This window comes from Peromyscus leucopus, chromosome 2 (genome assembly GCF_004664715.2).
Source record: "Peromyscus leucopus breed LL Stock chromosome 2, UCI_PerLeu_2.1, whole genome shotgun sequence".
NCBI lineage: Eukaryota > Metazoa > Chordata > Mammalia > Rodentia > Cricetidae > Peromyscus > Peromyscus leucopus.
In genome coordinates, this window is record NC_051064.1 from 104,449,568 (window position 1) to 104,476,655 (window position 27,088).

The 27,088-nt window shown below is 45.7% G+C and overlaps 1 protein-coding gene across 1 annotated transcript in view; it reads left to right on the forward strand.

Moving 5' to 3' along the window:
* Ak4 (adenylate kinase 4) overlaps window positions 1-27,088 on the forward strand; it is a 55,690-nt gene that overhangs the window by 24,316 nt on the left and 4,286 nt on the right. The window contains 1 exon segment of the mRNA XM_028870241.2: window positions 11,566-11,685. Within this exon segment, the coding sequence (XP_028726074.1) occupies window positions 11,566-11,685 (120 nt within the window).

Sequence of the window (27,088 nt, forward strand, 5' to 3'; positions counted from 1 at the left end):
TCTGCCATGGACTGTCCAGAATCCTGGCTGTTTTCCCTGTGTCTTGATGCCTGCTGTTAGAGAACATACCCTTTGCCGACACATTTTTGGGCCCAGACTACAAAATACTTATTTCAAGTGCATGAAAATATCCCTTCTGATTGAAGAGTACAGCACCAGCCCTAAACTCTCCAGGCACAGTACAACGGGAAGAACATTAAAGAGACACCAGTTGTTGTGTGAGGCGTGAGTTCTAATCTAACTCCACGCCATGGATCCAGAAGGCTGCAGTGGTTTCTGCCCATGAAAACAGACTCTCTTTAGTCACTAAAATCATTCTCACATCTTGGGAACCTCGGTGGATAAAAGGAAGCTGGTGTAGTTTGAGGAATTATTTGGGTGGAAGTGGGTAGTGCCCTGCAACTTTCATACAATGTCCAAAGATCAAAATTTCCACGTATCAGGCAGATGGGAAACTCTGAGGGTCTAATGAGTGACAGTATCCACTCTGACCATTTGGGCAGAGAGTTGGAATCAGAATCATGTACCCAGATGCCTCTGCTCTCAACTGGACAGTCCTTGGGTCATTTTTGCTCCTTTGAGCATTCTGTAATCATCCCAATCTTTGAAAAGGTATTGGTGGGATGCGAATCACATTACAAATTCTTTCCCTTCTAATCATAAGTGATATAGTGATTTCATATATTTTGGCTTAAATGTAGGTTAAAAAACATTTTTTATCATCGACCTGATTTTGACCAGAGATAAGTGATTGAACAGATTCAGATAACAGAATATTTTACCATACAACAGAGTCCAATAGCTTTCTTTAACTAAATACCAGTGACCCTACCCCTACCCCCTCAGTGAGCCTAGTCACCTAAGCCTGTACCTCAATGAAAGGTATGGAGGCATGACTCGGTCCCACAGGTATCTTTAACATAACATAAGAATGAAGAGGATTAAATTCTTGAGTTATAAGTTTTAAAAATTGTGATTTATAAATCGACCTCTGTCATGTTCTTTTAGAAAAGCCTGAGAATCTCCTGGCATGGAATTTTGTAGGTAAACCTTATCTGTCATCTTGCAGACACCAAGAAGAAGGCACAGGTTGGAGAGAGGCAGCTGAATTTTTTTCTTTGTGCTGTCAAATAGAACCCTGGGCAACTACATGTCAGTTTGGGAGTGGTAGGTGTATCTTTAGGATGATACATGGGAATCTTTTAGGATATTTAAGAGTGGACACAAACCATTTTGTGGGTGTTGATGAATGTCAGCTCCAAGAAGAGCTTCTTGTGGTCAGACTCTAGATGTGGGTAACCTGTGGTAATCTTCCACATCAGTTTGTACAGGCCTGAAATAGTTTTTGTGAGGTTGACAGAATGTACTTAATGCTCTTTTATGTCATGTACGTGGGTGAAAGAATGCTTAATTCAGTAATCTCAGAGCTTGCCAAAGAATTGGGTTAGAAGATAGTGTTTAAAGAAAGCTTTGTCATAGATAAAATGTTTCATTCTTTGTGTGCAGATGAGGCATCTCTGAACTTGAGAACTGTTGACGTAAGTCAGCTGTGGGTTTGGGTGGGTGTAAATAAAGTGTTATGTAAGCAGGGGGACCTGAGTTTGGATCCCCAGGATCTGCATGAAAAGCTAGGTGTGGTGGCATGCACCGTCAACCCTGTGCTGGAGAGGAGGACCCCTCGGGTTTGTTGGCCAGTCATAACATTTGAGTCAACTGTGGCCATGGCAGGTGTAGCGTGGTGGCAGGCAAGTGTGCAGATCACAGACACTGGCAGATGGGTGTACAGAACTATGTGGGGCCGAGGGGTGGGGCATGTAGTGCAGCTTGGACAGCCCACCCACTTAGCCCAATGGGACATTCTTTTTTTCTTTTTTTCTTTTGGTTTTTCGAGACAGGGTTTCTTTGTGTAGCTTTGCGCCTTTCCTGGAACTCACTCTGTAGTCCAGGCTGGCCTCGAACTCACAGAGATCTGCCTAGTTCTGCCTCCCGAGTGCTGGGATTAAAGGCGTGCACTACTACAACCCAGCCCAGTGGGACATTTTTCTAGTCTCCGTTAAGGCTTAGCAAGTGTCTTAATACCCTTGTATGCAGTTTGCAGAAAGGAATCATTTGCAAAGAGGCTTCATTCCAGGTCTCTCAGAATATAGTGAGGCACAGCCATTTCCATAAAAGCCACTATCATAAAAGTGATCCAAGTCCTTTATAGTAGCCTTAATTGACAGAGCTGAGACTTGAACGCAGGCAGTCTGGCTATAAGAGTGTATATTCCTTATTTATTGCAGTAGACTCAGAATTTTCTTCATAGCTTTCAGTAGCAAGTGTCAGGGGGCCAATTTAAAATCAATCATCTTTGTGGTACCAAGGAAGGGAAGCCTTCTCTTAAGTGAGGCTGACCAAAGCTTGCATCCTGGATGTCGCAAAAGACTCATTTGGGGTTAAGTGCCAAAATGACTTAGGACTTTCTACCTCTAAAGGACTTGGGCTTGTTTATCTTTCTTGTTTTTGACACAGGGTCTTACTTTGTAGTCCAGGCTGTCCTCAAACTCATGATAATCTCCTGCCTCAGCCTTCTGAGTGATGAATTGGAGGTATGGGTCACCCCGTGCCCAACCTGACTGTGTGCGCGTGTGTAGGTAAAATGTGTGCCTCCTCACGTGTGTAGACATGCATGAAGGTGTCACAAGGAGTTTCCCTTGATTTCTAGTCGTCTTTACTTGAGTCAGGCCTCCAAATTGAATGAACCCAGAGCTTCCTGATGAGAGTTGGTCTAGCCAAATTCTCCAGAAATGCCTTGACTCTTTCTGAGCTTGGCAGTCACAGGCTGGCCCCCACATCCAGTCATTTATTCGGATGCTTGGATCGGAACTCTGCTCTTCACACTTGGATGGTGAGCGCTCTATCCATTAGACCATCTCATCTCCCAGCCTTGACAGCCTTTCTTACAGTCAGGGGCTCATTTAGCCCTGGCTAGCCTGATATTCTGTAGTGAAGTATGTATGACCTTGAACTTGTATGATTGATCCTCCCGCATGCACCTACAGAGCTGGGACTACAGGTGTGCACCATCGTGTCTAGCTTGTGTAGTCCTGGGAGATAGAATAGAAATCATGGCTCTGCCTGCCAGGCAAGCACTACAGATGGAGTCCATCCTTGGTCCTGGACATGCATTATTTCTGTGTGTTGTACAAGGGTGGTTGGGGGTCAGTGTGGTGGGATTGTGTTGCCCAAAATATTGTGCACCCTACCAAAACTTATCTGGGGTCAGAGACAGAACAGCCACTAGATACAAAGGCTAGAAAATGGTGGCACTCACACCTTTAACCCTAGCATTCCAGAGGTAGAAATCCCTCTGGATCTCTGAGTTCAATGCCACATTGGAAACAGCCAGGCATGGTGACTTTAATCCCAAGAAGTGATCCTTTAATCCCAGGCAGTGATGGCAGAAAGCAGAAAGATATATAAGGTGTGAAGACCAGAAACTAGCAGCATTTGGCTGGTTAAGCTTTCAGGCTTTTGAGCAGCAGTTCAGCTGAGATTGATGCTGGATGAGGACTCAGAGGCTTCCAGTCTGAGGAAACAGGAGCAGCTGAGGAACTAACTGGCAAGGTGAGGTAGCCTGGCTTGTTCTGCTTCTCTGATCTTCCAGCATTCACCCCAATAACTGGCCTCAGGTTTGATTTCATTTAATTAATAAGACCATCTAAGATTCCTGCTTCAGGTCAGTGTGGGCATCATTTCACAGGAGTAGTTCACCTTGTTTTGTGAGATGGAATCTTTCCCGAGGACCTAGGGCTGCTTCATTAAAACTAAATGGGCTCAACAGCAAACTCCAGGGAGCCTCTGGTCACCTCCTCCTCAGCAGTGAGATTACTAACACATGCTGCCATGCTTGTTTTTTTTTTTTTCCCATGGGTGAACTTCTCTTCAGCTTGGCATTATTTATGTGTGGTTGGTTCTGTATGCACTTGAGTACTGTTTCAGTCAGAAGTTTATATGAGCGAGTTCTCTCCATCATATGGGTTCCATGGATCACACTCAGGCCATGAGGCTTGGCAATAAACCCCTTTAACTCAAGATTTTCTAAAATGTTTTTTTTTTCTAAAGCTTTCAGACATGTATTTATTATATGATGAGCATTTCCCTCCTTGTGACCCCCTTTTTAGGGGTTTTTAATTTTTTGAGACAGGGTCTCTGTGTAGTCCTGAAACTCTGTGTAGACCAGCTGACTTTCTCCTCCAGCCTCTGACTCTTGAGTGCTGGATTTAAAGGCATGTGTCACCATGCTTGGCTAAGTGTATTTTCTTATTGGAAGAGATTTAGCAAAGTGATATGAAGGACAGTTTATAGGAGGACTCAGTATTTTTCGAGTAATGCTTAAATATTCTTGCACCTGGAAAGAGAAAGAATTTAGTCTTTAGGACCAAAGCTATAGTTTGGGGACCCCAGTTTCTTCTAATTTTGTCCCTTCCACATTGTGTTTGGTACTTAGAGGGTGTGCAGCCTTGGGAAGGAATTGGTTCCTTGCCAATTCTTTTCCCAGAGGCATTGAATGGGCACAGAAAGTTGGTCTTTCGTGACCCAGCCAGGCATCGTGGGAAGTTGCCGCTGCCTGGTAGACATTTGACTAGCTTGTCTTCTGAATCCAGTCTGCTCTCACTTGGTCAGAACAAAGAGAGAGAGAGAGAGAGAGAGAGGAGGGGGCAGCAGTTATGTATTCTTTACTAGTCCAAGAAATAGAACATTACTGGTAACTTTAAATGTCCCCTTTCTACCCCTGTTCCAGCTAGCCACTGCCCTATGTCTTATAATCTTGATTTTTCCATAAAATTTTGTCAGATGTTACTCATCTTTACAATAATTTTGTGTGGTTTTTAACTTTTGTGTAACTAGCCAGGTTCTTTAGGAAGAAAAATAGATTTTGCCAACAAAAGACAGGTGAGCATTGTATTGGTTGCTGTGAGAAAACAACATGACGGAGGTATCTCATGGAAGGGTTTATTTTAGCTAATGTTTCTATTGAGATTGGAGTCTATGGCGGGGAGGAGGCATGGCAGTAGGCTGCAGGCGTGGTGGAAGCGTGAAGCTGAGAACTCACATCCTCAGCCACAGGCATACTCAGAGAGTAAACTGGAAGTAGGTGAGCATTTCGACTTGTGATGCCTGCTCCCCACCCCCAGCACACACGTGTGTTCTGCGACATACTTCTTTCCTCCAGCAAGGCTGTGTCACCTAAATCTTCCAAAACCACACCCCCACGTTTGGAGGGGTTATGATGGAGGATAACTAGAGGGAATCAGTTTTCTCTCCTCTGTGGATCCCAGGCATCTAACTCAGGTTGTCAGGCTCTCAGTGGCAAGTGCTTTTAGTGGTTGAGCCATCTTGCCAGTCCTTGTCTTTTTGAGACAGGGTTTTGTTTGCTGTGTAACCTTAGGTGCCTAGAACTCACTGTGTATACTAGGCTGACTTTGAACTTATGGCAATCCTTCCTGACAAGTATTAATTGGGGTTATAGGCGTATATCACTATATATGGCCTTTGTAATTCAATTGCGGTAATTACTGGCTTTAATTTTCTGCCCATTGACAGTCATTGCCATGGCATTTTGTTGTTGAAGCACTGGGAGAGAGTGGTAGGCTGGTGCAGGGCCTGGCATCCATCACATCCCAGCTCAATGAGTTCTTAGTGGAATCACATGTTATTCAAGCAATAAGACCTACAACTGCAATCAGCCCCAGACAGTATAGGCTCCCTCTGACTGCCACATCCTTCTGAAATTACTCCCGTTATTCGGAACCCAGTTCTTCTCTGAGTGCTGAGTGACTCTGCGGTGTTTTAGGTGACTGTATTAAAAAGGTAGTTGTGGGGTGCCTTCCAGAGATTCTGTGTTTCTCGAGCTCCTTTTGGAGAGTGTCCCCTACACACTGCCTTCCCTAGTTCCAAAGAAAGAGGCATTTTCTTTTCATTTTAGGAATATTCACAATGGGTCCTGCATGGTGCCCATTTGCAGCTGGCCGTGTGGTGGTATACTCAACAATCTACTAGTTGCTTCCATGAATGTGGGCAGCCTTAAAACCCCAAACAACTGAACTAACGAAATTTTCTTGGAAGTATGAACTTTGGAAGGATGAGCCACTTGGCTTAAGCTCTGTAGATTTGAAGTTTAAAAAAATTGCCAGGAAGGTGATACACACCCTCTAATCCTGACACATGAGAGGCCAGTCTGTGTTAGAGATACCCCATCTCTATCTAGCATCCCCCCAAGTGTGGAGGAGGGGAGGGGGGAAGGAGGGAGGGAAGAGAGAGGGAGAGCACCTGCAAGCAATCTTTGGACTCCTTGGGGAAGTTGGATCAACTGTGTTTTAATTCATGTAACATGCTGGCATTAGCTTTTAATGAGTACTTTTTATTCTAAGTTACCTGACTAGGGGAGGTGCAGGGACAGTTCTTGGAATGACCTGTCTTGTGACAAGGTGCTCTGTTCTCCTGTACTTTCTTTCTTCATTGGCAGGTTCTGATGGTGGTGGGTCTTTGTGGTGGGTGGAGGTTGAGAAGACGGGTCATGTGTTGTGTCAGGGCAGTGGACATGTTGCCTGTCATCCTTCAGAGGGAGGCCACAATGTCTGAAATAGTTGGGAAGTGTGCTGCACTTGGACCCTTCTGTCAGTTGCGTACTGGAGTGGGTGCTGGAAGTCTTCCACAGGGTTATTTTAAGCTTGGTTCAGATCAAGCCAAGGAACTCTCTCAAGGGACAGACGCAGGGCTCCTTCCCTTGCTTCTGCATCTTGTGCCAGGCCTTTGTCTTATGCTTGGCTGGCACAGCCTCCCATTCCTTTGTCATTGCCCTATTGTGTGACATGCACCTTCTTTGAGGGCTCTGCCATGCTGCCTTGAAGTTCTTTGTTTTCTCTGGAGGGCCCTCCCCACACTTCAAGTATGCACCAAGTCCCTCAGTTGAAGTCACTGGTCTTGGGTCTGGGAGTGACCTTTGTCAAGCCGCTTTGAATGCCACACACACCCTTTCCATTTTGGGTGCTTGAAGTTTCTCTGTGTATGCTGGGTGCCTCGAATACTTGCCGTGTGCCCCCCATGTGCCTTCTCTGTTCCTTCCCTGTTCTTCTCTTTAGGACTGGGCCAGTGGCCGGGGTGTAAAATCCTCAGTGATAGTGTACTCAGCCCATATGTGTGAGGCTCGGCTGTGGGATGTCGTTCTGTATGCTGCTGTGTATATATGTGCTGCTCTGATTTGGTTAATAAATAAAACCCTGATTGGCCAGTAGCCAGGTAAGGCAGGAAGTAGGTGGGGAAAACAGAGAGGAGAATTCTGGGGAGAGGAAGAGCTGAGTCAAGAGTCGCCAGCCAAACACAGTGGAAGCAAGATGGCAAGGCAGAACTGAGAAGAGGTACCCAGCCATGTGGCTAAATAAACATAGATAAGAATTATGGGTTAATTTAAGTGTAAAAGTTAGTCAGTAATAAGCCTGAACTAATGGCCAAGCAGTTATAATTAACATAAGCCTCTGTCTGTTTACTTGGGGGATGCAAGTGGGAGAGATTTTTGTTCCAACCGTTGGCCAGGTGGGACACAGGAAAACTTCTGGCTCTGGGTTCACCCCAACACTGCCAGTATTAACACACATGGCAGTCATCTAGCCAGCCATTTATTCTTAGTCATTCTCATTGTTTGAGCTCCTTTGAACAAGATGCTATCTGGGATATGTGACAATAGCTCTTTAGGAGGGTCTTGGTAGCCCAGGCGGGCCTACAATCTCTTCCATAGCCAAGGATGACCTTGAACTTATCTTCTGTCTCTGTCCACTCAGTGTTGGGGCTCCTGCGTGCACCACCACACTAGGTGTTACACCCCAGTGTGATAGTACCCAGGGACGTGTGTGTGCTGAGCAAACATTCTGCCAACTGAATTTGATCCCCCCAACCTGTCAGCCTCATTCTTCATCTCTTCCTCGATACTGTCTCTCCCTGGCCTTGAACTCATGATGATCCACCTGCCTCAGCCTTGTCTTTGGATAGGAGCTCTGTTTTGTTAGAGTAAAATTGACTTTTCCTAGGGTTTTCGCGCATTCATACGTGCACCATGAAGGTACAGTATTGAATTAAGTCTCAGTCTGTCTGCTTTGTCTTTTTGCCCCTTCCTCTCCTTCCCCAACTAATTCTTCCTCTTCTCTCCTCACTGTGTGGCACACGTGTGTGCACGTGAGTGCGTGTACACGGAGTCAGAAAGGAGTTGTTATGGAGGGAGGCAGTGCTGGAGGGAGGGAGGGAGTTGGGCTTGCTATAATGGGCCTAGAACTTGTTTCTGGGATATAAAGCTTTCTGAAATTAGGAACTGCCGCCAATGTATACCTGTGGATTGCTCCTTTCGGACACTAGGCCGTGGATGTGTTCAGTTGCAAAGAGTAGTAGCAACAGCAACAGAAGCCTTAATTCAGCTCTGGTAACAGTTGTACAACATTAAGAATGTACTAAAAGTCACTGGGTGGTGTGTCATGAAATGGAAATTGTATGGTGTGTGAATTATGCCAGCGAAGCCCTCACATACATCTCCTCTCTGGAGGCGAGGACCTTCATGAGGATCTTAGGACAGAGAGCAGGAAGAATCCCTGAAGCATAGTGCTGTGGTGTGTTAGGTACTCAGCTAACGGATGTCCTTGTTCTCGGGGAAACATTTCCATCCATGTTGTTTTCAATATGTTGGAGCCTTTCTTCATCACTGTATATCCAAAGTACTGCCCACCATGTGGTTTGCTACTAGTAATACTTGTTGAATAAATGCAATTCCTTCAAAATTTGTATGTGTACATGTGCGTATATGTGCTGTGGTGAAGTGTGTCTGAGGACACCTTGTGGGGATCAGTTCTTTTCTCCCACCATTTTGGTCCTAAGGATCCTCAGGTCTCCCTGCTGGTTAAGCCTGATGGCAAGTACCTTTACCTACTGAGCTATCTCAGGTGCCCATAGCTACAGATCTTAGGGTCTTTGCAGCCCGGGTAGCCTCCATGTTGTCTTCTTGCCTTAATCCTCCAACAGCGGTGGTTATAGACATATGCCACCATAGCTGGCTTGGACCTGTGTTAAATTAAAATATAATTTAATCATTTACTCCATCCCTCTCTCACTTCTAATCTCTCATCACCCCCTCAAATTCATGGCCTCTTTATTATTGTCACACACACATGCACACAAATACACAGTCAGGATTGGTGGTGTACTCAGGAGGCAGAGGCAGGTGGATCTCTGAGTTCTAGTTGAGGCCAGCTTGGTCTATGTAGTGAGTTATAGGACAGCCAGGCTGCATAGAGACATCCTGTCTCCTTTTTAAATAAAAAAGGAGAAAACAAGAATGAGTGAATATATAAATATAATCCACTGATTCTATTTTAGTGTTGTTTGTATGTATTTGCTTTTGGGACTGACGCCTTGGTATTGGATAAACAGTTGGAGAAGATTTAATTCTCCCTCTTCCATCAGTCATTATCAGCCTGTAACTCTTCATCTATGTGTGAGGCTCCAAAAGCTTTCCCCATCTGTGTTAGTCGACTGGAGATCTCACTGTTCAGGTCCTGTTCAGGTAGCTATATTGTTGAGATTTCGTGGGTGTGTGGCTTCCTTGCCATGTTGGAAGGCATAATCTTACAGCCGACTTACTTCTGCTCCTTTGGCTTTTAGCTGTCTTCCCTCTCCTGAGAGGTTCCCTGAGTCTCAGGTGGAGGGGTTGTGTTGTCGATGTATCAACTGGGGCTGGGTAGGCCACACGGACCTGTGTTTTTAGCCAGCCTACAGTAGTAGGATTGAGTGACATGGAGATTTCCACAGCCTGTGGTTGGTGCTTCCCTTGAGGATAGGAAGACTCCAGCTGGGGAGGCAACCGGTCTACACAAATTCGAGGGGAGAGCGGGGCCAAAATATTTACTTCTCAGGCGTTGTCCTAGTAATATTCTTGGATACACTACTTTGTCTGTCTGTCTGTCTATCTGTTCATACTTCTCAGGCATTTTCCTTGTAAAATCCTCAGCCATTTTACTTGTTCTGTCTGTCTATAAATATGTCTGTATTTCTCAGGCGTTTCCCCCACTGCTAATATTAGATATCTATCTACCTGCCTGCCCATCCATCCTAGTGTGCAGGTATGTGCCCTAGCTTGAGTGGAGGTAAGTGGACAGTTTGCTGGAGTCTGTCCTCTACCCCGTGGGTCCCAGGGTCTCAGGTGGTCGGGTTTCGCAGCAGGCACCTTTCCCCACTGAGCCATCCTGCCTGCCTGCTTTTGTGTTTTTGAAAGAACTTCCTGCCTGCGAATATGTGGCTGTTAGTTAGTGGTTCAGATCCCTGGTCAGCAGAGGACTTCATTTTTGTTGAAAATGTTCAGTTCTTAGAAATGTGTAGGTTTAACCCAGTCCTTTGTCTGCCAGTCCTATGTAATGGTTCCTAAATATAAGAAACTGTTTTTCTCTGAAGTATGTTTTAAAATGCACATCCTTTCCACTAATAACACCAAATTAACCTTTACAACCGTGTCACTGGGTATCATCTGATTATCAAGGCTCAGGCAAAGAAACGTGTGTGTGTGTGTGTGTGTGTGTGTGTGTGTTACAGTGTAGAGACAGGGTCTTTATAACGTAACCTTATTTTAAACCCTTGATCCTTCCACCTTGGCCTCCTGAGTGTTGGGATAATAGGTGTGGACTATCATGCCTACCTATGTGGTGTGTTTTTTGTTTGTTTGTTTGTTTGAGACAGGGTCTAACTGTAGCCCTAACCAGCCTGGAATTTGTTTTGTAGATCAGACTAGCCTCACTTTCAGAGATCTACCTGCTTCTGTCTCCCTATTAAGTGTTGTGATTAAAGGATTAAAGTCATGTGCCAGCTGGAATGGTTTCTTTTCCCTCTGATTACCCAGGGAATGGTTGAGCCTTCTCCAGTCTTCCTGCACTGCTTGATGAATACCTTTTTTTTTGGGGGGGGGCAGGGTTGGGTGGGTGGATTTGGGGCTTTTTTTCAAGACAGTGTCTTACGATTTAGCTCTGGCTGTCCTGGAACTCACTATGTAGACCAGGCTGACCTCCAACTCACAGAGATCCACCTGCCTCTGCCTCCCAAGTGCTGGGATTCAGGCGTGCAGCACTATGCTTGGTGAACACTTGTTCCTGTTTTATTGTCTTTGTTGGGACCTTGGTGCCCAGGCTGTGGCTTACCTCCAGTGCTTCTTTTTTTGCGTTCCATCTGTCTCCTCATTGTAATCTTAGCCATTCTTCTTGTATTTTTGCCTGTGATATCTCTAAGAGTTGCTTTTTATAATCTACAGGCATTAAGTAATCAACAGAGTCCCGTTGTAAGAACCAATATTAAAACACTGTTACACCTCTTTTCAACTTTGGCTGCCATGTCATGGATGATGAGCCAAAAGGCTAAGTGGTCAAGACTGTTTTAACTTCTCCCAAGGTTTGGGAGACGGATCTCATAGAGCCCAGGTTGACCTAGAACTTGCTGTGCCAACACCCATCTTGGAAGCCTTCTTGAGTGGTTTTTTTCCCCCTCTTCTCTTTTAAACAGAAGTCGGTGACACAGCAAAGCAGTACCTAGAAAAAGGTCTTTTGGTTCCAGATCATGTGATCACACGCCTAATGGTGTCAGAACTGGAGACCCGGAGCTCCGAACACTGGCTGCTAGATGGTAAGTGGGTCATGGGCAGGCTGGGCTTTTAGCACCTGTGATTGTTCTCGTAGATTTTACAGCTGCCCCTCTCCAAGACCTGAGGGAAGTCCGCAGCCATTGCCTTAGTTCCAAGGTGTCTGAGGTTACACTGGGTGTACCATCTTAAATTAAGAGGTGTTTTCATTCACCGGGGTTGTCTAGAAAGCCTAGATTATAAAAATGGTAGCCTTAGCCAAATCTCTGTGTGTGTGTGTGTGTGTGGGGGGGGGTGGTACCTCTTATCTCTGCCCTTGGAAGGCTGAGGCAGGGGATTTACAGCAAGTTGTAAGCCAGCCTGGGCTATCATGGTGAATAGGGCCTTTGTGGGGCAGTGAGGTACAGTGTGTTCTTAGGATCCAGCCATTGTTGGGAAATATTAGTTAAAAGATATGTTCTATTCTTTTATGCTGTGGAATGTTTGCTTAAGGATGCATAGATGTGTTGCATTTGTTTAACTATGTAAAGCTGTTGTTACCTTGCCTGCCTAAAACACCTGATTGACCTCATAAAGAGCTGAACGGCCATCATCAGTAGGCAGGGCTGCCAGGCAGAGAGAATAAATAGGAGAAGAATGAGAGAGAGGGAGGGGAGGAGCGAGGACACCAGGGGCCAGCCAACACAGCCAGCTATGGAATAAAGTAAAGAAAGGAAAGTATATAGAATGGAGAAAGGTAAAAGCCTAGAGGCAAAAGATAGACAGGCTCATTTAAGTTAAGAAAAGCTGGCTAGAAACAAGGCCGGGCATTCATAAGTAGTAACTCTCCATGTATTATCTGGGAGCTGGGTGTCGGGCCCCTAACGAGCAAAGAGTAAAATAACCAACTACATTCCATTCTGAATTTCTGCCCAGGGATGTGTCTTCAAGGATGTTTATTTGACCTCCTTTTTGGTAAATAGTTTAAGACACTTTTTTTAAGGTGCTATTAGCTGTCTCAGGAAAGGGGTAAGCTGTGTAAAGAAATGTTAAAAAAAAAAAAAAAAGCTATAAATACTGTAAGAGAAAACATAAGTTTTATGGTTCTCCGAGGACAAGGGAGAACATTGTTTTCCTGATGAAAGAAAGGGTTAGGTTAATTTTTTAGAGGTGATTGGTGGTCTGCTCAGTGGTTAAAAGAACATTTGCTGTTCTTACAGGGAACCTGGGTTTCCTTACCAGCACACACATGGTAGCTCCAATTCTGGGGGATCCAGGAACTTCTGGCCTCCTGGGGCACCAGGCATGTACACGGCACACATGCGAACATGCAGGCAAACATTCACACATAAAATGTAGTTGAGAAGATGGATGTTCCCCAGGTAGAAAATGTGGTTTAGAAAATAGGGATTTGAGTGGGAGGGTGGGTACAGAGCAAGTGGGGCATGACTCAGCCTAGCATTTTCTGAGCTTTGAAGAAAAAGAAAGGCAAAAAATCCTTTGGATTTTGTGTCTTGTTATTCAAATTGTACGTCACTGTGATCAAATAACCAAGAAAAGCATCTTAGTATTAGGAGAGTACTTAAAATATCTTTATTGCTACTTATTACTTACATGAGTTTCATCATGAAGTTTTGTACATAAATGTTTTTTTTATATTTGCTCTTCATCTGTTGTCTCACTCCAGCTGAGCTCACCTTTCCCCAACTAGTTCCCATTCTATTTTTCTGTTTCATTTTTTAGTTTTTTATGTGTGCCCCGGTGAGTTTAATTAAAGAGCGTGGGTGAGGGCTTATTTACAGGAGACCAGGCGACTTCCCAGCTGCTGTGCCACTGAAGAAAATGTCTTTTTCTCCTGGAGCAGCCCCACTAAATTGCCTGTGAGTCTTCGGGGAGTGGCAGAGCCTTGTGAACCTTTCCAGGACAGAATGCCAGTGGGCCCAGTTTTAGGCAGGTCTTGTGTAAGTAATCACAACTGCCATTCGTTAGAAGATGGCATTCCACACCTCTTCTCACCCTGTTTTAATTAGTGTTCCTATTGCTGTGATTAAAAACCATGACCAAGAGTGATTTGCTTACACTTCTCACATCGCAGTTCATCATAGAAGGAAGTTAGGGTAGGAACCTGGAGGCAGGAGCTAATGTAGAGGCTATGGATTTACTTGCATATTCCATATTACATATTCAGCCTGTTTTCTTTCTACACAGAGACAGGGTTTCTCTGTGTAGCTTTGCACCTTTCCTGGAACTCACTTGGTAGCCCAGGGTGGCCTCGAACACACAGAGATCCGCCTGGCTCTGCCTCCCGAGTGCTGGGATTAAAGGCATGCGCCACCAGTGCCCGACCAGCCTCTTTTCTTGTAGCACCCAGGACCATTGTCCCCGGCCAGGAGTGGCCCCACTCACAATGGACCTGGCCCTCTCACATCAATCACTAATTAAGAAAATGACCCACAGGCCTGCCGACAGCCCGTATGGAGACAGTGTCTCAATTGAGGTTCCTTCCTATCAGATACTGGCTTGTGTCAAGTTGACACAAAAGTAGCCAGCACACACTGGAGTTCTGTGGTGTTTTCTAAGCCTCGGTGGATGTGGTCATGGGTGTGGAGAGGTTGGTAACACAGATGCCCTGTTTAGGAATGAATTCTAAATAGTCACGTATGTTTGAACAGTTAACGGCTTCTACTTGAACTGCCGCCCATGGCAAACAGAAGCCTCTTTGAGCAAACCTGATGGCACCACTAACCTGTGGTCGTCAACGTAAATACTTAGAAGAAGTCAGTTTGACAGACAAGACCCATCATCATGTCCACTTAGCGGAACAGCAGCAGTTGTGTTCTCACTAGGCTTTTGAACAAGTTTACAGTACCAGAGGTGAATTCCTTCCTGTGGGTTGAACCTCAGATCCAATCAGAAAGCAGTTGGTTATTATCCCCCAAAGCAGGGCTACCACTATTGCATCTGTTGGTTGGCATAGTTCGCCTGGCAAGTCCCGTGCAGGGTTCACAGCTGAGTGACACTTCACACCCAGCAGTGGCACTATGTAGGTGTACACTATTGTACTCGTTTCCCAAATACTTTGGTGTGTGTGTGTGTGTGTGTGTGTGTGTGTGTGTGTGTGTATGTGTATGTGTATGTATTTGGGATGAGCTTTAGATTTGCTGATACCTGCCAGTAATTCCTTTTAAAGTTCTTTAATCATAAGGGCTCATGCCTTGTGGAATAAAATTTGTGTACTTTTAGGGGTCATTATCTCTATTAAATTTCCCTCGAGAGGTGGCTAATGGGTATCGGGGCCAGACTGCTCCTCTTGAATCTTAACTCTTCTCCTCCTTCCAGACAGTGTGTGTGTAACCTTGGGCAGGTCACCATGCTCTTCTGTGCGCTTGATTCATTGTGGACGATGGATTAGGAAAGAGATTAAGGATGAAATAAGATGACTGGATGTAAAAATGCTTAGAAGTGTAACATTTGAGTCAATGCCATGAGGGTTTATGTGTTTGGCATGGCTAGTGTACAGGGCCTGGGTTTTTTGTTTTTTGTAGGTTATTACATGAAGTATGAAGTTCAAAAATAGCTTTAAGCACGCCTTTAATCCCAGCACTGGGAGGCAGAGGCAGATGGATCTCAAGGAGGTCAGAAACCTGTGAAGAATAAAAAAAATAACAGAAAACAGGCTTTAAAGATTTAGCCTTCTTACGTCTCTTTTCCTGCTTGCTTTTGTCTTAGCTGTTCTCTCAGAGACTAGCTAGTCCTCTTCCATCACCACCAGCCTGTTTTAGTGAAGTGCGTCAGTCTCCCAACTGCTTCAGTTTTCATCTTCTGAAAACCCATCTGGTCATTTTTGGTTTTGATTTTTCTTCAAAGCTCTGGAATCTGTCCATTTGGCACCATGCAGGTATCAGGGCTGCCTGGTCCCCATGTTCTGTGCTCTACTTCAGACCCCTTATGTTGGCAGGGCACATGCTTGTGCTTAGCAGAGGATGTGCTTGTTGAGTGTGCTAAAGGTGATTGGATGTGTACAGGCCTGTCTTAGAAGGAATTCTGGATGACAGATGAGTCATCGTCTTGGTCCATATGGCTTTGGAAAAGCGTTCTGCTAACCGTGGGTGGAAATCAGCACAGTGGATACAAGCCAAGGGAACACTAAGTCGGGTGGGGGATGGTGTGTGTTCCTTCTGGCCAGCGCCATCCTTGTTAAAATGTTCGGTGTTATCTACCTTCATGGTGCTTGGGAAAGAAACACCCGGTTTTGTTTTTGAAGTAGAGTCTCACTGTGTAGCTCAGATGACTTCAAACTCCTGATAATCCTCTCTGTAGCCTCCCAAATGCAGGGATTAAAGATGGGAGCTACCATGGTTGGTTTTCAAAAGATTTTTATTTGGTGCATTGGTCAGCTTGCATTGTTATGACAATGGTTAAGATGAGTCATGGGTGAACAAAAAGTTTTATTTAGTTTGAAGTTGTGTGTGTGTGGTGGGGGGGTGGGTGTATTAGCTACATGAGATACCATGACCAAAAGTAGTTTATGGAAGGAAGAGTTAAATTTTTGCTAGGGCTCCAGAGTGAGTCCATAATGGCAGGGAAGACCCGGCATCAGGCAGCTGGAGCAGGAAGAGGCAGAGGGGTCATAACCTTCAGCAGCAGACACAAACAAAGCAAGATAACAAAATGGAAGTGTGGCAAGGTGAGAGAGAGAGAGAGAGTGTGTGATGGCGCACACGTGCCATCTCCCCAAACAGCAACACCAACTGGGACTAAGAATTTGAATGCCTGAGGTGCGGGGAACATTTCTTATTCAAGCCACAAGATCAAAAAGCATAGTGAGGCCCCCCTCAACTGCATCCTGTCAGAATCGATTGCATCTCAGTAAGGGTACACACACAAGGAGAAGAGGTTTCATGATGCAATTCAGGAAGCCAGAGTTGGTAGGGTGCCACTCTCCTTGATGTGTTGTACAAGTCTCATGGTAATCAACCGGAGTCCTCAAGAACCGTGGTGATCACTTCCAAGTAAGATACACACACCTCTCCCCTCCCCATGTCTTCCCGTTCATCTGTACCTCTAAACAAGTCCCATCATCTCACACGTTGTCTCACTGGTTACTAAGTCTCAGGACATGGACCTTTGGGGAAGGTGCAAAACTCATCCAAATCCTAGCATTAGTTTTCATGGGAAGCAAGCACTCTTGCAATTAAATCATTTTAAGCCTTTTAATTCAAGATAAATACAACTCTCTCTTTTTTTTTTTTTTTCTCGAGACAGGGTTTCTCTGTGTAGCTTTGTGCTTTTCCTGGATCTCACTCTGTAGACCAGGCTGGCCTCAAACTCACAGAGATCCGCCTGCCTCTGCCTCCCGAGTGCTGGGATTAAAGGTGTGCGCCACCGCCCCCCAGCTCTGGGGTTTCTTAAACATTTTTCACTGACATTTTCTTAAGATTTTATATCACCTTTGGCATATAAGTTTATAAAATAGGTATGCAAAGCTCATCAAGTTAAGGTGCTTGATACCAACCAAGGCTAACTATTTGAGTTTGACCCCTTGGACCTAAGGGTGGAGGAACAGAACTAACCCCCTAAGTTGTCCTGACCATTACAGGCATACTCTTTCCTGCTAACCCCACCCCCACCCCCAAATAAATAAATGTAATTTGAAATTCTAAAATAGGTATGCAGACCAAACATTTGCTAGTAATAATCATACATGTTTTGTTTATTTTGGGGGCAGGGTCTGTGTAGCCTTGACTGACCTGGAACTCTTTTAGACCGGCTGGCTGGTCTCTAACTCAGAGAGAACCTCCTGCCTCTGCCTCATGAGTTTGTAGGATTACGGTTCACAGCATTGTAGGATTAACAGTGAACAGCATCATTACCTTTCTTAGGGTGAAAGCACTGCAGTGTGCTGGGTGTGGTGGCACTCGGGCTCCACTCTCGAGTGCATCAAAGTAACCATCTTTCCCCTTCCCGTTTTTGACACAAGGTCTCTGGCAGCTTAGGCTGACCTTATGTAGATAGCTGAGCGAGACTAATTCCGATGCAAATAGCCCTACACCAGACACCTGGGGCATTTCAGGTGTTGGCCTTGAGCGTAGTGGCCTGTGCAGTGCAAAGAGTGCAAGGCAGCGGTGAAGTCACCCCCATAGCTTGCTTCCTTACACAGGTGCTTTTCAGTTCAGAAACTTTCTGTTGCCAGATGTTTTTCAACCCCGCAATCAGTTACATATGTGTCGAGACTCATTTTAAGAAGCTGGAATTATATTAAACAGGCTGCGTTTCATTGTGAACAACAGTACGAACTCACCGGTTCATTCTTCTGCCCAGAAGTCAGGCTGTTTTGAAAGCACAGTCTTGCCATGCCTGCTTGTCTTCCTGTCGAGTGATCTCAGACCTAAGACATCCCAGCATGCCTGCCCACCCACTTGGGCCTTGGAAGGAAGTGCATGTGAAGAGAGTGGACCAGCGGTCCTGGGGCTGAGGCTTCTGCCCTTTCTTTGCAGAGTGGGTTTTATTTAGCACATTAAACTGGCTTTGACCTCATCTCCTCTATTTCCCTATTCGAGGCCGACCTCTGAAGAGTGTCATTCCCCACCGGGCAGCAGGTGTCTACTGGGAAGGAACAATACACTCCGTTCCATCACATCTCTTAGTGAGTGCCTGGAGCAGTTTTCCGGGTTGCCCTTGTGATAGTGTGTGATTCTGGATGTGTAATAGACCTATTTAGAAGGTTACTGAGGAGTTGCAGTTGGGTGGAATGGAGAACATCCCCACTTTGAGAGAGTATGAGCGCTTCCAGATTCTGCAGATTTCTAAAGTATGTGGGATACAGGTGTAGCTGATTCTGCACTGAACTGGTGACAGCGAGGGAGGGAGAGAGGAAAACATGTGTTGAGGAGGGACTATGGCTGGTGATATGGCTCCATTGGTGAAAGTGCTTGCCACTCAAAGCCTGATGACCTCAGTGCGGTTCCTGGAACCCACAGTGGATAGAGAGCTGATTGTGAAAAGTTGCCCTCTTACCGCTGCAGATGTGCTGCTATAACATATGTGTGTGAGCACTGGAGTATATGCACACAAGAACACCTGGGCGCACACACAGTGCATAGAAGCATACTTAAGCACTCTGACACAGCAGGGGCGGAAGATGGACATGCTGCCAACCTGTTAGATGAGGTGACATCCATGTTCAGGAGATAAATGGAACTGGCATTACGGAAAGTCATGGGCTTGTGTTTAGAACAGTCTCAGTGTCACATTTCTGGAGGCCCCAGTACAGTGTGTGTGTGTGTGTGTGTGTGTGTGTGTGTGTGTGTGTGTATACACACATACACACAAAGTTTTTCTGTATCTATGGTGAAGAATTTGAGCAGTGGTGCTTAACTGACTATGGCTAAGCCAGCATGGAGGCAGGCACACACTCAGGGTGCAGAGGCAGGCGGCTCTCTCTGAATTAGGTTATACCTAGCAAGTTTCAGGCCATCCAGGGCTACATAGTGAGACCATATATAAAAAAAATATCGGAGTGGGGGATTTAGCTCAGTGGTAGAGCGCTTGCCTAGCAAGCACAAGGCCCTGGGTTTGGTTCTCAGCCCCTGAAAATTAAGAAAAAAAGAAAGGTGTTTTTGTTTTGTGCCACATTCTTTTTTTAACCCTGTTGGTGGTGTCAATCTTTTCTCTCTTGTTCTTCACATGTAGACCTTCCTGTGTCTCCTTCCTGTGGGCTTGATTTTCTTTCCTGAAGGATCAGTGCTGTTTTCTGTTGCTGTGATAAAATGTCACGATTGATGGTCACTTAAGGAAGAAAGGGTTTATTGCAACTTATGGTCCCAAATCGATGGAGCACATCATGGTGAGAGGAAGGCATGGCATGGTGGGGCAGCAGGAGCTGACTGACACACATCACATGCATGTAACAAGAGGGAAGGAGGAGAAGGCTATTCTCAAATTCTACCCCTTCCTAGGAACATACTTCACTGCACCTCCTAAAAAGTTCAATAAACTCCCCCAAAAACTGCCAGTTGGGGACCAACTGTTCAAATTCATGAACCTTTAAGGGACCTTTCTCATGCCAATCACTGTCATCAGACTTTCTTTGTTGGGTTTGGTTGATTTTTGTAACCAGGTAGCCACGATGCTATCACCCAGATGGGTACATCTTTTATTTTGTGTATTAAAGTTGATCAGATAATTGGGGGGGGGGGGCAGTGGGTTTGAGACAGGGTTTCTCTGCAGCACTGGCTGTCCTGATGATACTCACTCTGTATTGAACTTAGAGCTACCTGTCTCTGCATTCTGTGTGCTGGAACTAAAGGTGAATGCTACCACTGCCACCTGGCTTGATCAGATAATTTTTTTGCCAAGTTCCTTTTTCTTTTTTTTTGAGACAGGGTTTCCCTGTGTAGCTTTGCACCTTTCCCTGGATCTCGCTTTGTGCACCAGGCTGGCCTGGAACCACCCAGCTGCCAAGTCCTTCTTTTTAAAAATTTAATTTATTGCCGGGCTGGTGGTGTTGCATGTCTTTAATCCCAGCACTTGGGAGGCAGAGCCAGGTGAATCTCCGAGTTCATGCCAACGTGGTCTACAGAGCAAGATCTAGGACAGGCACCAAAACTACACAGAGAAACCCTGTCTCGAAAAACAAAACAAAACAAAACAAAATGAATTTATCTTTCAAATTTCTGTGTGTGTATGTTTAAGTGTGTGCCATGTCTGAGCATGTGCCTGAGGAGGCCTTCTAATATGGGTACTAGGAACTGAACTCTGGTCTTCTGGAAAAACATCAAGTGCTCTTAGCTGTGGAACTATCTCTTTGGTCCCCAAGATTCTGCTTTCTAACAAGGTCATTAAATATGTTCATATTCTCAAAAGAAATAACTTTATTTCCATTTAAATAGTATGCTGAGGGAAAGCACAGAGCTTCACTAGGGGCGAGAGACTCGTTTTAGTGAGACGAGATACTGGTTTTCTAAATAGCAATAATTGTCGAGTTACATTCAGTGGGGGCATGAAGAGACATCGTGGTGATACCTGATTTGGATTTTTCTCTTTATCTCCTATCCCCCTTTTTGAGATGGACTCTTCTGTATCCTAGGATGGTTCCCAGTTTCCTATAATAGTAGAGGCTGGCCTTGACTCCTGATCCTGCATCTACCCCTTGAGTGCTGGAATAACAGAGGCACATTCCATCATGGTCAATTAATTCATGAGATGCTGGGGAAGTTCACTACCTCTCAACCACATGCTCTTTCCCCCAAGACCTGTCACGTTGCTCAGGCTGCCCCCCACTGCCCTGCCTTAGCCAGCCTTCCAAGTAGCTGATGCAGGTCTGTGTGCACCATGAATTTTTTTTTTTCTTTCTTCTTTCTCTTGGTTTTTAGAGACAAGGTTTCTCTGTTTAGCCCTGGCTGTCTTGGAACTCACTCTGTGGACCAGGCTGACCTAGAATTCACAGAGGTCCACCTGCTTCTGGATCTGTTGGGATTAAAGGTGTATGCACCACCACCACCACCACCACCACGCGAGGCAGCCAAGCTGCTTTTGAATTATTTTTCCTCATTCATAAAAGAGTTCTGGTTTTGGTATAGGTTTTATAAGTATTGATTACAAGCATGGAAATCATTTGTTTGTTTGAGACAGGGTTTCTCTGTAACCGCCCTGATTATCCTGGAACTTGCTTTGTAAACCAAGAGATCTGCCTGCCTCTGCCTCCGCGAATGTTGTTATTAAAGGTGTGCACCAGCATGCACAACCACACTTGGCCCACAAGCATGGAACTCTTAAGGGGTTCTGGACATAAATATGGTTAGATTGTAGGCAGGTGTTACTGTCATTAATTAATATCAATATTATTTGTACTGTGGTTTTTTTTCCCCCTCAGTTTTTGAGACAGTGTCATGTAGCCCAGGCTTTGGATTCCCTAATGTAGCCAAGAATGACTTTAAACACCTCATCTTCTTACTTCCACCTCCTGAGTGCTAGGAATATAGGGCTGTCACCATGTCTGGTTCTTTCTTTGCCAGAATCACGTGGCATCACGTTCATTTGCATATTTGGTTTCTCAGCTTGCTGCCCTGCAGTGTAGGCAGACACTGTGTCTGGGTTACTCTATGAGGCAAAGGCTTCTTTCTGAACGTCATGTCCGTTTCAGAAAAAGACCTCACCTGCAGCCAGTGACTGAGCCCTCGTGGGATGCTCGGCCGGCTATGTTCCTGTACAGAAATGAATAGGCCTGTGGTAAAATCATTTGTCCCTTTGTCTTGAGGCACAGTGGGACCAGTTTTTCCCCGACTTGTCTGTGCACAGAGAACAGAGGGTTCTTAAACAGAGGAGCCTTTATACAGAGGTTTGCAGATGGTAGCTCTTGCCTCCACACAAGGGGCATCCTCCCTCCTTAGGGGAAAAGAGGTTCCGTATTAGAATAACTGGTTTAAGAACAAGGATTTGGGGCTGGGTAGATAGATGGCTCAGTGGTTAAGAGCAGAGCACTTGGGATTCAGTATCCAGCACCCACATGATGGCTCACAACCATCTTTAACTACAGGGTATCCAAGACCTCTTATGGCCTCTGCAGGCACCAGGATGCATGTGCTACACACACAAACATCCTGGCAAACCACTCATGCATGTAAATATAAGTAAAGACTGAGGACTTGGTTATATTGCAAAAACCCTTCCTGGAGGATTTCAGGAGATCTCAAGGCAGACATTCTCCAAAAATTCCTGCCTAACGAGAATTGGCCTTTACTTGACAAAGGTCCCTTTGAAGACTTTTTGAAACAGTGTCTCATAACCAGGCTGGCCTCATGACATACAGCTCTGGTCCTCCTGCTTGGTGTGCTGGTTAGTTTGTTAATGTGACATATAAATGTAGACGTATCTGAGAAGAGGGGATCTCAGTTGAGTAATTGTCTCTCGATGACTATGATGTCGTTGGGGGTATTTCTTGGTGGTTGATTGCTGTGGACAGTCCTATTCTTGAGTAGGTGGTCCTACGAAGTATAAGACAGCTGAATGTGGGCCTGGGAGCAAGCCAGTAAGCAGCATTTCATGGTTCCTGCCTCCATTCCTGCCCTGACTTCCCTCAATGGTCGCCCCCCACCCCCACACACCCCACACACACACACACAGGGTTTTTCTGTATAGCCCTGGCTGTCTTGGAACTCAGAGACTCAACCTGCCTCTGCCTCCTGTGTGCTGGGATTAAAGGTGTGCGCCATCACCGCCCAGCTAATAATGGACTCTTATGGGATATGTAAACCAAGTGATAAACCCCTTCCATCCTAAGTTGCTTTCAAAAGTGAACCAGGACCCTCCCATGTGCCGGGATTCAGGTTTGTACTGTCCCGTCTAGCTCAGTGTTTGAATTTGAAAGCCACCTCTGCCCCAGCATTTGTCTCTCACTTTGCTAAGTTACACTGGTTTATAAGAGATGTGCAGGGCCCCAATCGCACCTCTCTCATATCCCAGTGCCTCAGGGTCCAGAGCAGTGGTTCTCAACCTTCCTAGTGCTCTGGCCCTAATACAGTTCAATTGTGGTGACCCCAACCATAAAATTATCATCGCTACTTCATAACTGTAATTTTGCTACTCTTAGGAATCATAATGTAAATATCTGACATGCAGGATAAGAATGGCTGTTCTAGAGTGTCTCCATGTATCCCAGGACACTCGCAGTGCGCCAGGGCTGAGGGACTCTCGAGTGCTTGGCACAGTAGGCACCGGAAATCCCACAGCTCTTTTGCTGACTTGCCAAGCTGCCGCGTACTCTTTCACTGTCTGTTAATAAGGATGGAATGAGAAGGACTCCAGAGTTAGGAACACGCGCAGGTAAACATGGGAAAGTCACATAAGGGGCAGAGGAGAGGGTCTCTGCAAAACAGGATTCACTGTGGTTCCTAAGGATTCTGGACTGATGCGAACAGTTTGTACTCCCTCACTAGGTAGGACTGGGGAAATTCCCACAGCCATAGTTGGTCCCTGTGGCTCATGATTAAGAGCAGCCTACAGTTGGGGTGGTCAGAGGTAACCATAGACTTGATGGGTAGGGGAGACTTGTCACAAGGTAGGTGCCACAAGGCCGAGATAGATGTCCAGTTCTTTCCACCAGACAGAAGTCTTGTTTTTCCTGAGAATGTGGCAGTAGACCCTGGCTCTGCACCTCTCTGTGGGTCACTCCAAGTTAGAAAAGCTGATGCACCCTGCTCCATTGCCCTCCACTACCCTCCTCCAGCCGGTGGCGTGGTTGGGAAGGCCAGGTCCCCAAGCCCAGGGGCCAGAAGGTATTCAGCCACTCTTCACCGGGGCGCACAAATCCCCGAGGATCCGAGAGACCTGGTGGTGCTGTGGTTAGTGGTGCAGTGTGGTACTTTCAGCTTTCTATCTAGAGTGGCTGCTTCGACTGGGCACGCGCATGGTTTCTTGGTTGGGTTAAGGGGCGAGTGGTGATAGGTGTGGGAGAGCAAGGTAGACAATTCCTGTAAGCTGTGAAGCCGTGAAGCCATGCTGGAGGAGAGAGGTAAGCGAGCACCTGGTTCTTCATTCTACTTCGCTGAGAGACTTAATCGGACACGAGGCAGCTAGCAAGTAATTCTCTCTCCCTTTCCCTGATATTTATTATTTCTGAGTTTGGGCTTATTCTCTAGCCAAACTGGCCTGGAAATCACAGCAGGCCTCCTGCCTCAGTGCCTCCCAAATGTGGACTACAGGGTCAACCTCCCTGCCCAGTTGTAATTCTCTACTCAGGGAAAAATTGTCAATGCTGCCACCTGTTGACCAAATGTCCACGTGCATCCCATCCACTTTCAGCCCCCCTGCCCAGCTGGTGTCTCTGCATCCTGGGCACTTCAGAAGTAAGCCCTACACGGGTCTCATAGGCTCTGTCAGCAACCCAGTTTAGTAGGGTAAGTCCCACACTGAGTTGGCAGTCTCTCTGGGATTACCGTTGTGAATAGTAGGCTGTTCAGTCAGATTAATATTTTCTGTCTGTCTTTCCATCCACTTTCCCCTTCCTCCTTCCCTCTGTCTCCCCCATCGCCCCTCCCTTGGCTTGCATGTGTATGCACTGTAAATGCAAGTTGTGGGTTTTGAATCCAGAGTCTTACAGCCTCGCTCTTACTGAGCTGCTCTCCACGTCCCCAGAAATGGTTACTCTTAAATGTCGTCCCCCCCACCGTCTCTGTTTCTGTCTCTCTCTCTTGATAGGGTTTCTCTGTGTAACAGTCCTGATTGTTATGGAACTCAGATCCGCCTGCCTCTTGTCTTCCAAGTGCTGGGATTAAAGGCGTGTGCCACTACCACCTGGCTGGTAAATGGACTTTCCTCTTCAAAGATTTTCATGGATCATATTTTTTTAATAGGAATTTATGTAGGGGGCACTTTTCACAAACCAATGTCCTAACAATTCAGTCATTGTTCCAGGAACTTGAGTCTCATTCGGTTGCAAGGGAGTATGTAGTATGAATCTTAAAAGGTCATATTAATAAAAACAAACCTGGAGCCAAGTATTGGGGTCAACACTGGATGATCAGAGAAGCAGAACAAGCTACAGCCAATTCCTCAGCTGATCCTGTTTCCTCATCCAGAATGAATCTCAGCTGAACTGCTGCTCAAAGCCTAAAAGCTTAACCAGCCTAGTTCCTGGTTTTCACACCTATTTACCTTTCTGCTTTCTGCCATCACTCCTGGGATTAAAGGTGTGAGTCACCATGCCTGGCTGTTTGCAGTGTGGTTTTTGAACTCAGAGATCCAGGCAGATCTCTGCCTCTTGGAATGCTAGGATTAAAGTTGTGTGCTACCACTGCCTAACCTCTATGTTTAATATTGTGGCTGTTCTGTTCTCTGACCCCAGATAAGTATATTAGGGTGCACAATATTTTGGGGAACACTATCACCACAGGAACATGGATCAATAGATATCAAATACTAACTATATAGATCAGAGAAGCAGAATGCATACATCTCTTTAATCGCCCTCCCCTTGTCTATATGAATAGCTCATCGTAGATGTTCTTGATGGACAGGTCTTGACACTATCGTCACGTTCATTTCACACATACATGTGCCACCAGAGGTGAAAGAGCCAGGTTCACCATACTTTGCCTCGCTGTGTTCTTGGCAGCCTAGGATTTTAGAATTACATCTGCATGACTCAGTGTGTTCAGACCAGCTTGAGACAGTGATGCAGACCGGATTGAAGGATACACCACCTACCACCCTCGGAATCTGCATTCTTCTAGGCCTGAACCCTAAAGCTGAGGCTAAGAATTGGTATTATGAAAATCTTGTTGTTTCCAGGGCCTTTGTTCTAGGATACCACACCTGTTCTGATGAGGCTGTCCAAGGCCTGCTACTTCTAGCCACTGCTGCTGTTTATGTAATGCTTGGACAGGAACTAAAATGCAGGCTGGCTAGACCTCCCTGTCCCATAAGTCTCCTCATACCTTATAGGGGGAGAGGGGGGGCAACAGCAACACCAGCAGTGCCCATGAGCCCAGATTTATATTTTGTTAATTTCCCACATTAAGAAAACTAGACAGATCTGTAATTTTTGTAGCAAACAAATCATTTTCAAAGGACTAGTTACTTCTCAATCAGGCTTAACTAAAGATAGTCTCCCTACATAGCCCTGACAGAACTTGCTCTGTAGACTGTGCTAGCCTCAAAGCTCACCTCTCTCTTCCCCGGTGTTGGGGTTAGAGGTGTGTTCCATCACATCAGTCAGGCTTAGGTATTTTAGGTAAACAAGAATTCCCCCCCCCCCACCCACCCCACCCACCCCCGACAGGTTTCTCTGTGTAGCTTTGTGCCTTTTCTGGATCTCCCTCTGTAGAGCAAGCTGGCCTCGAACTCAGAGACCTGCCTGCCTCTGCACTCCCTAGTGCTGGGATTAAAGGCGTGCGCCACCACTGCCCGGGGAAATCTTTTTTTTTTTCCTTATTGAGACAGGGTCTCACTTATTTCCCAAGCTGGCCTGGAACTCACAACTCTTGGTATATCCTCCCAAATACTGGAATCATGAGTGTTTTTTGTCATTTTCCCCGTCACATTTCAAGTGTGCCATATGGAATTGTTAGGTTACGGGATACAGACCATGCAGGTGAATATCTAGGTAAAGGCATCTATTGGTTCAGGATTTCAAGGCTATGCCTGCAGTTACTTGTGGTAACCTGAGAATAAATAACAGACTGTAAGCTAAAAGGCCCCAGATAGGAGCCTGCACTCTCCTGCGGAAGAGGAAATAAAGTACAGCTTGCCCAACAGCACATGGCGGTGGTTAAGGCAGAGAGCTTAGCCCAGGCAGGGCTAGTGCAGTCTGCTTTCAGTCATGTGAGTCCTAGATCAAGCATGTAACCCGAGCCATAAAAGAGCATTCAGAGGTAGTTACAGACTCTTCGTTTTCTCCTTTTGGATTATGTAGACTTTTATTCCCCATGCTCAGTGGACAATGTCTTGCAGTTGATTTTTTGTTTGTTT